Source organism: Archocentrus centrarchus, chromosome 5, assembly GCF_007364275.1.
Source record: "Archocentrus centrarchus isolate MPI-CPG fArcCen1 chromosome 5, fArcCen1, whole genome shotgun sequence".
NCBI lineage: Eukaryota > Metazoa > Chordata > Actinopteri > Cichliformes > Cichlidae > Archocentrus > Archocentrus centrarchus.
The window spans coordinates 7,175,343-7,192,030 of NC_044350.1; the positions used below are offsets into that span (position 1 = coordinate 7,175,343).

The 16,688-nt window shown below is 39.7% G+C and overlaps 1 protein-coding gene across 1 annotated transcript in view; it reads left to right on the plus strand.

Annotated features, from left to right (window-relative positions):
• Positions 1 to 16,688, plus strand: part of itpr1b (inositol 1,4,5-trisphosphate receptor, type 1b) — an 81,496-nt gene that overhangs the window by 3,117 nt on the left and 61,691 nt on the right. Inside the window, exons 3-13 of the mRNA XM_030728482.1 lie at positions 2,533 to 2,603; positions 11,441 to 11,556; positions 11,689 to 11,775; positions 12,454 to 12,612; positions 14,541 to 14,639; positions 14,747 to 14,830; positions 14,982 to 15,128; positions 15,344 to 15,439; positions 15,692 to 15,736; positions 15,850 to 15,879; positions 16,376 to 16,530. Of these exons, the coding sequence (XP_030584342.1) occupies positions 2,533 to 2,603; positions 11,441 to 11,556; positions 11,689 to 11,775; positions 12,454 to 12,612; positions 14,541 to 14,639; positions 14,747 to 14,830; positions 14,982 to 15,128; positions 15,344 to 15,439; positions 15,692 to 15,736; positions 15,850 to 15,879; positions 16,376 to 16,530 (1,089 nt within the window). The remainder of the gene's footprint in view (positions 1 to 2,532; positions 2,604 to 11,440; positions 11,557 to 11,688; positions 11,776 to 12,453; positions 12,613 to 14,540; positions 14,640 to 14,746; positions 14,831 to 14,981; positions 15,129 to 15,343; positions 15,440 to 15,691; positions 15,737 to 15,849; positions 15,880 to 16,375; positions 16,531 to 16,688) is intronic.

The window sequence follows — 16,688 nt, forward strand, 5'->3', positions numbered from 1 at the left end:
GTATCCAGGCGCAGCCTTAGGTGGTAGAGCTCATCATTTGGGAGAGGTTTATCTGCTTCTCCCTCGCGAGACTGTTGATGTAGCTTGGATGCCTCCTGGGACATCTCCTAGATGAGGTCTTTCAGGCAGGTTCCACTGGAAGAAGACCCTGGGGCAGACCCACGGCATACTGGAGAAATTGTGTCACGGCTTGCTTGGCAACACTTTGTGATTAAAACTCTTTTTCAAGATTTCACCAATGAAACTTTTATTTCCTCTGACTGACAGAGCTGTGGAAGAGCACAATTAGTACTGTGTGTACTATCGTGCCATAATAATTCAGCTATGGCTGTGGAACCACGCAAAATAAGCAGGAAAGCAGGAGTTGTTGGGAACTGACATTCTGCTCCAGTCTGCATCCTGGAAGTCTGTGAGATCACCTCTGAAACTTTCACCTGCTTTCTGCTGAGCCGTAAAATAACAAGTTACTAATGCTGGGATGGGATAGGGATCCTTTGTTATATCCTTGGAAGTCTTTCCCCCTTGGATGCCTACTAGGCGTAACCCTTGCTTCTCTTGTCATATTTCAGGCCTGCTTCCAGAACAAATTGACTCTGTGTGTATCAGTAGTTAGTGAGGGTACTCTCTGCTTGTACAGCTTGTGAGGGCTACCCATGGAAAAACCCATAACCTGTTCTAATGGTCGTCAAACCCCATCTTTTGATATATACTGAGGTGTCAAAACTCATCTTTGAGGGTACAGGGGAGAGAGTTAAAAGAGGCTGTGCTGGTCAGGGATTGCTTCAGCTTTTTGTTAGACTGTTATAAGTAGGAAGCTTAATTTGAGTAACAGAGTAAATATGTAAATATGAAGGCTTACCAGATGCCAAAGTGCTACAGCTTATAATATTGTGTTTTGAAATTGTTGTTTTCACGGTTATCATTTTATCTTTTGTCACATCACCTGTCAAGTAAACAGCATGGAGGTTTGCATGTAAATATGCAAAACCTTCCAAATTAATGCCCAATTTTCATTGGTCAGTGCAGCAGTCTGTTAGATGACACTGTTATGCGCCTGAAGTTGAGGTCAGGTTCAGCCCCCCCCCCCCCCCCCCCCCCCCCTCTCTCTCTCTCTCTCTTTGGGAGCCCTGTGCATTGGCAGCTCTGCTGTGCCGGTGTGATAAAGTTGGTCAGTCCATGACTTAATTATCCCACTAATTTAGGCCAGTGAGTCAATATTCATAATACCAGAATAGTACACCTGACACATCTAAATGGCATGCAGCCATTTTTATTCCTATTAATTCTATCTGTGACATTCTCATTAATCGCATATCAAAGCTATACCTTGCAACAGATTGGAAAATAAAATTCTCTGGTTGGTTAACACCTGTTTTGGTTATTATTTGAACCCTCTACCAAACAGTTTAATTTCACCAATGATTCATGTTTGTTAACACCTCTATAGCGCCTGTCCATTGTCAGTAAATAATAGATTCTGGATATTTGGATGAGGGATGTGCACAACTAGTAAACTCCATGTTTAGAAATCTTACCCCTGCAAGTCTGTACCAGAAATACTGCACAGATAAACAAATTATTCCTATTCTATTAATGCACAATAGCAGTTAACTGTTGGTTCTAAGATTTTATTATGCTACCAGTCAATATCAAAGGGTGCAGCCCTGATAGACACCCCCTCACCCTTTCTGTGATGTGAAGCTGTAGACAAGCTAGGTGGCATCTATGTGAACCAGCACAGTTCTGCAGTACTTTCAATGAAGAAAATTAGCGGGTGTTTGTAGGCTGTGTCAGGGTAATCTGCCATATGACGAGTCGACCAAAGCAATAACTAACTGCATTCGGCACAGCCATGTGGATGCTAACAAGCAAAGAAATGAGGGCTGCTGGTGCTAGCAGTTGCTCCCTTTGCTTACGTTCGCCACACAATGCATAAAGTGCAATATACACAAAGTAGATTTCGTACATTTAAGACATTTTGTTTATCAAAGAATGCACATACAGTATTTGTGTGGTCAGTTTTTAACCTTCTCTATTCAATATTTTCTGAGTGTTTCAATATTTTCTGAGTGTTTCAATATTTTCTGAGTGTTTCAATATTTTCTGAGTGTTTCAATATTTTCTGAGTGTTTCAATATTTTCTGAGTGTTTCAATATTTTCTGAGTGTTTCGCTGCTTTTAGACTTGTTTAAATGACTTGTAAATTAGTCCTCAGGAACATCCCTAACTTTGCCTACATATTATTAAGATGTGGCCACAAGTTATTTATCTAATTCCTATGTAACATTAAATTGTGGCCATGAGTTATTGATGTTGTGGCTATATGTTACTATTTCAAGGCCACACAATAATAATTTTTTCCACCAATGTCACTGCAGGGATCTGTAGAATATGCTATGAATATGCAAAAAAATTACTCAAGAAATAATATTGCTAATATAAAGTGTACTTTTTTGATATATTGATGATTTAAGTAAATTTCAGCTGCAAATGTCTCTGAGTTTCTCAGTATAATAATGGCTGTCTGTGCAGGCTTGTGGATGATCGCTGTGTGGTACAACCAGACACAGGTGACCTCAACAACCCCCCAAAGAAATTCAGAGGTAAGGCCTAAAAATCTCTTGCTTCTCATTTGATGATGATTTGATGAAATGGGTGAGTTTTGCTGCCATTGTGTTGTCACTGCTGCCTATTACATTAAAACTCTATTGGAAGATGATAGAGGAACATACGAGTAAACACAGAGGCTTAATATAAATCTCACGTTTAATTCATGAGAAAGTTGGGCCAATGCTTTTGTGCTCATTAAGGATGGATTAGATGTATACATTTTCTCCTTGTACTAGTTTCTCATGTTGTTGGATCTTAGAAAATGCAGAACCCCTTTTTGTTTTTAGAACAACTTGTATTCATTGATTCTTTTTTTTCTGTTAATGATATACACTAGATTACCAAACGTATTTGCTCATCTGCCTTCACACGTATATGAACTTAAGTGACATCCCATTATGATGTCGGCCCACCCTTTGCAGCTATAACAGCTTCGACTTTTCTGGGAAAGCTTCCCACAAGGTTTAGCAGTGTTTATGTGAATTTTTGACCATTCTTCCAGAAGTGCATTTGTGAAGTCAGACACTGATGCTGGACTAGACTGCCTGGCTCACAGTCTCCACTCTAATTCAGGGGGCTGAGGTCAGGACTCTGTGCAGGCCAGTCAAGTTCTTCCACACCAAACTCACTCATCCATGTCTTTATGGACCTGCTTTGTGCACTGGTGTGCAGTCACGTTGGAACAGGAAGGGGTCATCCCCAAAATGTTCCCACAAAGTTGGGAACATGAAATTATCCAAAATGTCTTGGTATGCTGAAGCATTAAGAGTTCTCTTCACTGGAACTAAGGGGCCGAGCCCAACTCCTGAAAAACAACCCCACACCATCATCCCCCCTCCACCAAACTTTACACTTGGCACAATGCAGTCAGACAAGTACCGTTCTCCTGGCAACCACCAAACCCAGACCCATCCATTGAATTGCCAGACAGAGAAGCATGATTCATCACTCCAGTGAACAGGTCTCCACTGCTGTAGAATCCAGTGGTGGCGTGCTTTACACCACTGCATCCAACACTTTGCATTGCACTTGGTGATGTAAGGCTTGGATGCAGTTGCTCGGCCATGGAAACCCATTCCAAGAACCTCTCTACACACTGTTCTTAAGCTAATCTGAAGGCCACACGAGGTTTGGAGGTCTGTAGTGATTGACTCTGCAGAAAGTTGGCGACCTCTGTGCACTCTGCACCTCGGCATCTACTGACCCCACTCTAATTTCTTTTTTTTTTTTATGTGGCTTACCAGTTTGTGGCTGAGTTGTTATCATTCTTAATCACTTCCACTTTGTTATAATCCCACTAACAGCTGACGGTGGAATATTTAATAGTGAGAAAATTTCACAACTGGACTTGCTGCACAGCTGGCATCCTATCACGGTACCACACTGGAATTCACTGAGCTCCTGAGAGCGACCCATCCTTTCATAAATATTTGTAGAAGCAGTCTGCATGCCTAGGTGCTTGGTGTTATACACCTGTGGCCATGGAAGTGATTGGAACACCTAAATTCAATGATTTGGATGGGTGAGTGAATTTTTTTGGCAATATAGTCCATTTAAAATGGGCTGTAGTGACTTTACTCTATACTGGTTCAGTGGTGCTGGTTTAACAATATTTGTGGTTATTACCCCTCACATTTGCACTAAAGATGCCTAATTTGGAAGATGCACAACTGCACAAAGTTTTTTTTGTGCTTGTGAATCCATGTTGAGCTGGAAATGACAGTGGTTATATTGGAATATCGAGCAGGAAAAATCTAGTAGGACTGTGCTGCCATGATTACCTGTAGCAGCAGTGTCTGAGCACTCTTCAGATATCCTCTCAACGGCAGTAAGAAAACATTTGACACATCATTGTACAGCAAACCCTGTTTGATATTACAAACTCTGACACTATTTTGAGTTGTTTGGCATAAGGTAGGTCTTTAGTAAATTAATTAGAAGACAAATGACGCCAAGGACACGTCCACTGACTTGGAGCAGTGCTCCTTCCAAACAGATTAAATTGAAAGATTAAATCTTATCAGACATGAGAAGCCTTGTAGGATTCTGATATGTTCCCATCATGTCACAATTGATGATCTCTTGTGCCAGGTCATCACTGAGTGACCATAACCAGGAGAATATTGTGCACCCAGACCCACTGAGGAGGACTTTATTCTTTAGTTATACATTATATAATAGAGCCAAAGATAAACTTACATATTATTTGACAAAAAATAAGCAAGAAAAAAGAACAAGAGTGATTTTTAAAAGTCATTTTGTTAGCTGTCTTCATGTAGTGTCACTACCAGATAGCCAGAAATGGCTGATCCTGTTTATCTACTGGCCTGAGGTAAGCAGTTTCCCAAATAGTACGCTGATATTTTTAGCCTCGATTCTTCTAGTCTGGACATAAGTAATAGCTCTGGATCTATCACATGTGGTGGTGTTGGTGTTTTTAGACGTGGTTCCTTTTAGGCAGAATGCCAGGCAGCTGTAAACAAAAAGCTTGTCACGGAAAACTGTCATTCCTGCTTGATAACAGGGTCTAACCTGACAGCACGAGCACATGCACAGATTAACTGGCAGCCATGTGTCTAAAAATACAATAAAATCTTGTTTTGCTTTTGAAGACGAGCGTAGTTCTGTTGTTTGTTGTATGCTAAAGCTATAAAAGAGGATTCCCACATCACCTTCCTCATTCACGGAGAACAAACTGTTTAAGAGTTCTCTGAGCACCAACAATGTTTACAAAATATAACTGAAGCTTCTGTGATGTGCATTCATGGGCTGCCCTATTGTTAGATACAAAAAAGGCTTTCAGTCTCATGTTTCTTTTCTTTCTTTTTTTTTTTTCTTTTTTATGCGGTTGATGTAAATAATTCACGTCACATGTTCTGAATCACTTCCCTAAGTTTGGTTTACAGATCCTTTAATCACTGAATTTACTTCCTCACACCCTGAAATTAGTCCTATTTTCTAAAATAGAAAATAACCATAATGTGACCTGTTTTACTAAGGCATCAAATTCAAACTAGAGCTCATTGCAAGCATAACACTGAAGCTCCGTGAGTTTAGCTGGAGATCTGTCTTTACATTTCAAAATGGCCAAGACACCAATGCACGTTCTACTTCACAGGGGGGGTCATTTAAATTTAATAAAAGTCTATAATTTTCATATCCACTTAGTGTGAGCAGTCAACCAGGAGCTGCTCAAACCGCAATAGTCACTGTGTTACCTGACAGGAGAAAATTGTCCTTAGTGGGTCCTGTTCATGTGTTTAGTACACAGTAAAACATCACATCCTGGCATTAACCTTGCCTTCAGGAATCATTCAGATCTTTATTTTCTTTCAAACAACGTATCAAATATTAAGACTGCAAAATGTTATTGTTTTTGAGGCTTAGTCTTCTGTATTATACGTCTGTGATTAAATGATTTAACAATTTAGGAACATTACTCGATATAAAACTATAAAAAGAAATAACATTTCATAAACTGTGCTGCTGTACACAAGCTGTTTTACAGCTTTTGGAAAATCAGGAGAAATATCTGTAAGCAAAAGATAAAATCCAAAAACAAATTTTGATCTTGGAGCCCTCATTCAACACTGCAGTGAAAGTAGTCACAGTTCTGTAGTGGTGATGACTGCTTGGGCTCAGGAACACATTTTGTCGCTGCATGCTCAATTGCAAGTCAAAACTACGATGCACAGAAGAAATTATATCCTGAGATGCTGCCACTTTCTCATGGTCTGAACCGTGTTTGTGATCAGCACACAGTTCAGAAGCCAGGCTGCAGAGGCAGACACAGTAGCCTTAAGAATCCTGTCCAAGCCCCATATGCTGCTTTCCTGTACCAGGAATAATTTGGATAAATAGCAGATAGGCAGCAGTGTTTTATGAGTTTAAACAAGTCTGACTGACTTATTCAAATCATATTCAGAGATATGGCTAAATGAAATATACTGCAGTAATTGCACAGAGTCTCTGACTAAATATGTTTCTAGTTTAAAGCTGTGGTTCCTTTTAGTCATGACATGACCATGCACATATTTAGATGTTCCATTGTAAATTACAGATTATGAGTCAAGACAGCATTAAGAAGATTTTTAGCTATTAAGTAATATTTAATCCAGCCACAGACAATCGTATCCCCTCTCCTATTAAGGCTAGTCCAGTATTCAACAGAAGCAGATTAAATTAGTTAAATCCTGATGTCTTTGTTTGGTCATAATAGAACCTGCTTTAAAAAAGAAATTATCTCAAAGATCTGTGTGGGGAACCAGTTTTTGTTTGTGTGTGTGTGTGTGTGTGTGTGTGTTTTGTTTTTTAATCTACATGGCTATGATGTAATGTATATATCAGTGTTTCATTAACTACATGATTGCATTTCTTTTTATCTGTGCAATGAAGAAGAGTTTTTACCCACAAGCCATCTGTCTGCTGAGCTCTGAGCCCTGAACTGAACTCTTATGAACTATGTAAAATATTCTGTTCTGTTTGACTTGGACTATACCATGCCATGTACTTACTGACGCAGCTGAAATAACATACCCTGGTGTAAATACTAGTGACTAGAATTTTATATTATTAGCCTAGATATTTATATATTTTTATCATGTGTGCTATGACATGTAAATTACATATTTTATTCCTATTTATATATTTTTACAATGTGTGAATTACTTATTTTTATTATTTATATACTTTTACAACTTACTATCGGCTGCAGGTACAAATTTTATTTCACTGTGCATTGTACTGCGTTTAACTGTGCATGTGACAAATAAACCTTATTTTATATAAAGCTTTGAGTGATCTAGTAAGATTGTGGGTACAGGAAAGCTTTGCACATCTCTGTGCTCACTCATCCCTTTGTGCACAGTAATACTTTTGTTGCCATATATACAAAATCAAGAAATTGGTAAATATTATATGATTTAGAGATGCCATACAAGGCTGGAATGTGAGGCATGACAAAATTTGTCATTTACCTGAGAAAGAAAAGGCAGCAAGATGCCCTGTGGGGGAAAAAAAGGCAAGACAGCAGATGCAGGGTGATGCCCTGCGCTATGGTTGCAAAACCTTTGGTTTTGACATTTATGTGAATGTTACTTTGAGATTTTCAGACCACACACACCCCTTTGTAGCCTGTTTTAACATGGTAATATGCTCTGCCACACTGTAAGAAATTGTTCATGAATGCTTTGAGAATCAGTGCGATTTAGTGTCTGCCATCTGTGGAAGGTGCTGGACAAGCAAGTCGAATCCTTGAAGAACCTCATCTTGTTTGAAGGATCTTCTGTTGTGCTGCTACCCTAGACACCTTCAGAGCTCTTTGAGAAGTCCATGCTGCAGCAACTCAAAGCTATTTTTTTTTTTTAAAACAATGGGGATCTACACAGTATTAGGCATGTGAGTTTAATGTTGTGGCTGGTCATGTGTATATTTAAATAGCACCGAAATGTACAAGTATTCATTCATATGAGTGGGTGAGTGTGTCCAAACTTCTGACTGGTGCTATATTTTAAATAAATGTCTGATGACTAAGACATTGTCACGGCCAGTGGCCAAGGATCATGTTGGATCCAAATGCAGACATGGAAAAGGGCAGCACTTTAAACAGTGAAACAATTTATTAGATATAGTAATTGGAGAGGAACAACAGTTATTCTATTAACAAAATAGGCTTCCAGGAGATTTCTCAGGACACACAGTCCAAATCCTTGCAGATACTGAAGGAGTGCAGATCATGAATGGAGGGGGTCGGTGTGTGGAAGAAAGTGGGGAAAATCCAGAGGGGGAGGTTAGTTGCTGTGGTGGCTCCGAGGCATTTCCAGGAGGGCAGGCAGCCTGGAGGGAAAAGAGTATTGCTGTAATAACCAGTTCCCACAGATGAGAAGCCAGGATGTGGGTCACCAAACTCATTTACAAAAACGTCAGCACTCTGGTAAAGGTGGGAGGGTAGAGCTGGTCCTCAAAGGCAGGAATAATAATTGAGAAACGCGCCACATGTGTGCAGGGCCTCAGCGAGTCAGCCTCCAGCTCCGCCCTACAGAGGAGGAGAAATCAGTCTGCCAGCCTCCTGGAACAAGGGAGCCAACCACAACAACACACAGATCTATGACAGTAATGATAAGAAATTCAAATGTTTCATAGATTTTGTAACCTTTCATTTGTACATTTTTTTTTTTTTTACATTTATGACCCTGACTGTGACTGGTACACACACATAGTTAAGGCAATCTTATGTATGTTGGTAGTCAAATGCAAATTTTTATCTAAGCCCAGAATTAATTTTTCATAATTAAAAGTATTTTCAGTGGGAAATAAGTAAACATGGAGAATAATTAAAATTTGAATTTAAACCCATCTTTGACCTCTATGAAAAAGGGTGTTATTTATCAATGTTTAAGGGAATTAAGAAACTAGATTAATCAAATTAAGCAAGAGATTGAATTAGATTCAAAGAATGTTTAAGAACTTTCATTCAGACGCTGACGTGTCATAAACATAACTGCTGTTTAAGTTTTAAGATTGTTGCCATAGTGAACAAAAACAAAGAACAATCTCTTATAATTTCTTCTTGAAGTTTGTCATGATCAGCTTGTTAAAGATACAGGAAAAGTTAAGTAATCAGTTGGGAAAACCACCTGCTTTGAGGTTTTGTTTTGCTCTGTTACATTAGGATGTCTGTGGACACGACATTAACAAGACTTACAGAGCTAAGGCAGGGTGGTAGGGACCAATAGAAGAGAGAGAAGTTTGTATTAGTAAAAGATCAACTCACTTGCCCTCACATTAGCTTAAAAGGGTAATACATAGGGATTGTAATGGAAGCAAGGCCTTCATTTTATGAAAATTCGACTCTCTGTAGCATATTGAGCATAGTCCAGGAGAAATTTGAATTATGCTGGAATATTGTTTAGCCTTGCCTCCTAAACCCAGAAGAAATTCACTGTTATTACTGTGAATTTCAGAGATCACTGCTGGCTCAAGGAGGAGGCCCAAATTGCCAAATGTGAAATTCATGTTCTTCAATGCAATATTTCTGAGACAGGAGGATTAAAACTCATGAGATAAATCTCTGTATGCAGTGATTTCAGTGATTATCCTTTATTTAGTGATTATCTCTTAACAACCCACTTAGTGCTTTTTGCATACTAATTAGCTAAATGTGTAACAGGTGTGCTCTAGAGTTTTGGTGTTCAAAGACTGGGTTGGGAGCAGTTAAAAATGTATATTTCACTCATGAGTATAGAAGAAAGAACTTCACTTCTTTGCTTATTAGTGACTTTGATGTGTTAGTTGTTTACTTGCATCTTTTTTTGTTTTGCTTTTGTTTGAGCCTAATTGTGCTAAATCCAGAAAACATGTAGCATATCCTTTAATGCACTGTTCTCGCATCACTGATGCACTTTTTTTGTAAACTCAACTGCCAAATTCCTCTCTGCCCATAGAATTTAGGTTCTTCCCGGTCTATTTTTGGATTTTCCTGATTGTTCACCCATGAGACAGATGTTTTCCCACTGCCCCCTTTTCTCTACTGGTCCTTGGCCTCCTGCCGTCACGTCCTCCCTCTTCCACCCCATGCCACATGATAGATATCCCTGGGATGCTCCTGCAGTGGCTGCATTTCCAACAGAGGCACCCACTAGGGCTTTAAAAAAATTGTACCACATTTATAACTCACTGGGTCTCCTGTTCTACTTAACCGTATACAGTACAGAAACTACAGCATACTGTAGAAAATGGAGCACGTTTGCTTCGAGTGTGTGGTTCAGTAGCTGTTCAGGTAGTTGCTGTGTATTGACTTGGCATGACGTAGGATAGGTTCTTAAGCTGAAAGTGTGCAGACTGACTGGACTGTATTAGAACCATAGACCGTTTATACGTTGAATATGGCCACTGTGAAATCAAACATCAGCTTTTGGACTCAGCATTTTAAAGTCTCTTTGATAGCATTTTGGCTACCACCGTGCCACAAGTTTCAGTGTTTGGATGAAATGTTGGAGTGGTCATCAGCTAATACTCGCAAGCCTGGTTAGCAAACCTGTCTCCATAAACCATATGCAACACACAAACACATGTAACTGCTTGTTAGTGCCATGTAACAGACTAAAATAAATAGTTTCACTCATTAAAAGTTCTTGGATGCACTGTATCTCACAGCATACCATATAATTTACCAGAGAATTCAAATAAAATGCTCCAAAAGATGCCAACAGTACAACTGGGGAGGTTCCAATAAGTGACTTGAATTAACAGAGGTGAGGCCTAGCAGACAAGGATCAGCTGCACGGGCCTGTTGAATTGGCCATGCCTCTAACACCCCAAAGAGTTAATATGAAACTCTCCATAAAGCTCAAAACTGCAAACCTGTGCATTTCAACATGTAAGTCTATAAGGATTAACTCACTCACGGGGCCAGCCTCAAGTGGCTATTGTCAACTTGCTACTTGGTCAAAACAGGTCAATCGGCTGACCAATATTCATTCTAATGTTATATAATCAACATTAATGCAGGGTACTATGGTTGAATATTGTGTTTCTTGTGTGTCAGTGTCCAGTGCCATTTGTGCAGACAAAGTAAAATAATTTTTACCGAGTCACACCAAACTCTTATGTCTTATCTAGTCTTTCAATCTTTAACCCTAACCTGTCAAACTAAATTGCACTGCTGTTAACCTGGCATGCACTGCTTTTAGTTCCCAAGTGTGCCAAAACATTGCTTTGTCCTTTTGAGACACTCCTCTGTTTGCTGAGGTCAACCACACAGTTATCTGTGGAAACTACTGCTAATATGAAATTATGACTCTTTACCTTTCTCTTCTTATTTTCCCCCTAGACTGCCTTTTCAAACTGTGTCCTATGAACAGATACTCAGCACAGAAACAGTTCTGGAAGGCTGCAAAACCTGGAGGCAACAGCACCACTGATACAGTCCTCCTAAATAAACTTCATGTAAGAAAGACTGACATCCTCATTCCAAAACCTTGTCATGCTGTGTAGCTTTGTGCTGCAGTGTTGTATAGAAAATGTGGACAGATAAAAATGCTGCATGTTTCCATATCTGCCCTCTGCTCTGTGCATTAGCATGCTGCTGACCTTGAGAAGAAGCAGAATGAGTCTGAAAACCGCAAGCTGCTGGGAACAGTTATCCAGTATGGAAATGTCATTCAGGTGCGTTTGAGGACCAGTGAGATAAGGTTCTTTGCTTAACAGAAAAGCAGCAGTATTTGACACCATATGTGGCACTGTGTGTTTGATAATACTTACGATAACTTAATTAAAGAGGAGTTTTAAATAATTGCTCCAGCACAAGGATGTGCTATAAAGTTATCTATTGTAGGCTTTCTTATCTTTGCACCTTACAAAGGAATGTTTTGTACCCAGGTATCAGGTCAACTGTAGCCAAAAATAGGAATTCATTCCTGCTCTGACATGCACGAGGAATGCAGCATATATGTGATAAGTACATATGTATATAGTAGTCATGAGAGTATATAGGTGAGGAGTAATTGGTTAACTGGTTTCATGGGTAATAATTTTAAATATATTAAAAAAAACAAAAACAAATTAATGTGTCAAATGTGCAAAGCTTATGATTTACCTGCAGTTAATAATGGATCATTTTGAACAATTTAACTGTGAAGAATTGTTTAGTTGTGTGAACCTAAGCTCCAAAAGCAATCTGGGCAGGACAGAGAATAAGACATAAACAGTTTGAGTGAAGTGCTCCTCTGGGCTACCTGTTGTGCCAGTTTCCTCTTTGTTGCAACCGTTGTCATTCTTTCCACTGTCTTCTAAATGCTGTTGGTAATGACTGCGTGGCAATTCTGTTTTTTGTTTTGCCAACAGTTGCTGCACTTGAAAAGCAATAAATACCTGACAGTGAACAAGCGCTTGCCTGCGCTGTTGGAGAAGAATGCCATGAGAGTAACTCTGGACTCGGCCGGAAACGAGGGATCCTGGTTCTACATCCAGCCCTTCTACAAGCTCAGATCCCTGGGAGACAGTGTGGGTAGAGCAGGGTGTGGGAGTGAAGTTAATTATACCCAGCAGGAGAAATTAAGGCTATATTTTTAGACTTTTCAAGTGGTTTGAAATCAGAAGTTAAGTAGACTGACATATAGCACTAGTTTCAGTTCCTGATTTGCATTTAGCAGTTCTGTGCTTGTGTTGGCCCTGCTACAGATAGGTGACCTGTCCAGGATGTACCCAGCCTCTCGCCCTGTGACAGCCAGGTTTGGCTCCAGCCTCCAACCAGTTCCATGTGGAACTGGATGGAGGCTGGATGGATCAGTGTCCAAAAAAATGTTTATATCAAAATTAGTGTTTATTAAATATATCACTACATACTAATAAATAAATGTTATCATTATATCCACTCACTGGCCACTTTTAGGTATTATCTGGTTGAACGCTTTTGCCTTCTGCACTACCTTAATTATTTGTGGCAGAGATTCAACAAGCTAATGGCTAATATTTCTCTTTTTTTTTGGTCCATAGTGGTATGATAGCATCATCACACAGTTTTTGCAGATTGGTCAGCTACACATCCATGATGTCTCCCCTTCCACCACATCCCATAGGTGCTTTAATAATTCAAGCCATAAACGAGCCTCTGTTTCTTGTTCTTAGCTGAAGGGAGGGGCACCCTGTGTGGTCTTTTGCTGCTGTAGCCCATCTGCTTCACGGATCAACATGCTGTGCATTCAGAAATTTTCTCTTCTGAATATCTTGGTTACAAAGAGTGACTGTTGCTGTTCTATCAGCTTGAAGTCTAGCCATCATCCTCTGACTTCTAGTATCAATGGCACATTTTCACCTAGTAAACTGCTGAGCACTGGCTGTTCTCTATAAACCCTGGAGATGGTTGTGTGGGAAAACCCCAATAGATCACTAGAACCATGCTACGTTCTGATTCTTGGTTTGAACATCAGCAGGTTGTGCTGACCGTATCTACGTGCCTAAATGCATTGAATTGCTGACATGTGATTGGCTGATTTGATATTTGTATTAATGATCAGTTAAACTGATGTACCTAAGAAAGTGGCCAGTGAGTGTATATCAGTTAATACCCTTCTGTTTTTAAATGGAGTTAAAGGAACACACTACAGGTGCATGAAATCTGAGATATTAAAATTTAAAAAAAAATCCGTAACATTGATATAACTGCAGTCAGCCTCTTAAGTCTTCAAGTGTAGAAAAAACAAAAAGCAGGGTGTGTGCATTTAAATAGAAGTGGGTTTACCTTAACCTGTGGTACATTCATCACTTGCAGTTACATTAGAGGTTTTGGATAATGTTGGTGCCAGGTTTTGACCTGGGAGGTAACATGGAAAGAGCACACACTACACTGACATAACCTCAACTGCTCATGCTGCTGTTTCTGCATGTGGTGAATGGAAAATAATAGTCAAGCTGCCTAATTGGCTAATTAAGTTGCATTTTATTAATCCCTTTGGGGCAATTTTTCCACTGCATGTGACTCATCCTCCTACGTAGGAACAGGGGGCAGCTCCAGTGCAGAACTTGTACATTCCACCAGTGACACCAGTGGAAATGTGTAAAATGAAATGTGGAAAATAGTTGTTTATTTTATTGGTGTCTTGACTGAAAGGATTTCTTGTAGTGTTCACCTTGCGTGTGGCAAACACAAATCAGCTACTGACCAAAAGAAGTTAGACTCGTACCTGCTCATATTCATATGTGGTGAATGTGTGATGCTCAGGACAGGGGCTTCAACTTCATTGGTTCAGTTTTTGTCAAGTTTTTTTTTTTTTAAAAAAAACATACAATATGGACTATAACACCACCTAGTGTTTATCTGGAGGCAGGCATCATCCACTTATTTCAGTATTGCAAAATAATATGCAGTAGATATCCCAACCATCCGCTGTTAAATGTGCAGTAATTCTTTGCATTTCTTGTTTCTCCTGCAGGTGGTGATTGGAGATAAAGTAGTCCTTAATCCCGTGAATGCTGGACAGCCTCTACATGCCAGCAGCCATCAGCTAGTTGACAACCCAGGGTGCAATGAGGTACAAAAACACATGTAGTCTTATTAGACTTAATTTTTGTCTGTCAAATTCTGGATGAAAGTGTATGTGCGCTAAAATATTTAAAATGTATTACTTTTGTCTTTCAGGTTAATTCTGTGAATTGCAACACAAGTTGGAAAGTTGTTCTATTCATGAAATGGAGCGACAACAAGGAAACGATACTCAAGGGGGTTGGTGACGACTTTGTACATTAGGCATCCTAGCTGGCTATAAAGCAGCCATATTAGAACACATTAAACACGGTTTGAAAAACTTGTTTACTGGTTTAAGAATAAAAGTCACAATAATTGTCCACGCATGTGTTTATCAATGTAATTGCAGGGCGATGTAGTGCGGTTGTTCCATGCAGAGCAGGAGAAGTTTCTCACTTGTGACGACTACAGGAAGAAGCAATATGTTTTTCTTAGAACAACCGGCCGGCAATCTGCCACTTCTGCCACAAGCAGCAAAGCACTGTGGGAAGTTGAGGTTAGTACAGCAGTAGAGGCTAATTTACAGTTTGGTGCTTCATTGTACCTTTTAAATAAGTAGATAATTATGTAAATGCATAATGGCTTTGAAGCTCAGTGCTTTAATAATGCAGTACTCAAAGTGTAATGTTCACTACAATTATTCAGTGATCATAATCAAACAAATAATGCAGGTTTATTGTAATTTGTGTCCCTGTCTTTTGCAATTGCCAGGTGGTTCACCATGACCCATGTAGGGGCGGTGCAGGCTACTGGAACAGCCTTTTCAGGTTTAAACATTTGGCCACAGGGTGCTATTTGGCTGCTGAGGTGGGTGAGGTGTGTACCACCATGTTTCCCTTCATATTTCTAACTTTGACTTATCACTTTGTACCCATGCTGACTGGGCTTTCAGATAAAAAAAAAAAAACTCTACGATGGTTGGTTCAGCGTTATGGTGCTATTATATAGACATGCAGGGATGTTGAAAGCACAGCAAAGGGGCAGCAATGTGAAAAGTAATGATGCTAAGCTATACCAACCATAAGCTATGCTAAGGATGTTTTCATGTGTGTTTACCAGGTGAATCCAGACTTTGAGGAGGAGAATGCTGAGCAGCGGCCCTCTGTAAGTAACCCTGATCTCTTTCCTCTGAGTGCATTGCAATGTCCTGCTTGTTGCCCCAGTGTTACTGATCTTGCCTGTTAAAGTCTTTGCTGGGTCTTTGCTTTCTGCTCTAGGTGGTGGACTTTACACCCTTTAATTTCCAGGTACTGTGTCACACAATCTTTACTGAACTGCAGCAACGTAGCTCAAAAATTACTTGTTTTAAACGTTGCTGATTGTGCATTGTTCGTTGCAGTTTCTTTTGTCGCAGCTTTTTCATCTTGTGTGCCTTCATTTTTAGTTGCACTTGATCACCACAGGATGTCACCATGCCAGCATCCCAAGTGATGCATGTCTCAAGTGAAATTGCCATTAGGTGTCAGTGTTACCCATGGTTTGATCACACTGTTAGGTCAGCAACGTCCAGATGTGTGATCAAAGGGTTTGGTTCAACTTCCATCAGTTATGAGATCTAATTTGTAAAATCAGGTTAAGTGGTGACTAGCAGGTTGAAGTGAAAACCTGCATATGCCTTTGCCTCAATACAGTTTAATGATTCAAGCCATAAAAGAGCCTCAGTTACAGTATATTTTATCTGTAATTTCCAGTCATTTTGTTTTAGTAGCTTGCACTGTCTCATTGCATGTTTTCTTTCTTAAGCTGGATGGAGATAATGAAGCGTTACGTGGCCGCCTGCGGGGTCCACAGGAGAAAATCATGTACACTTTGGTGCCTGTTCCTGATGGTATGGATATTTCCTCCATCTTTGAGCTGGACCCTACCACTCTGAGAGGCGGGGACTCCATGGTGCCCAGGTTTGGCATTTTAACACAGCCTCATATAGTCACATACGCATGCCACAAATACTTCTTCTGGAAGTAGAAGTATTTGCAAGTTCATGGTATTTAAATATCAGAGATGAAATGTTCATAGTGTAAGGTCATAAAAAAAAAATGTTAAGATTATTGTTCAA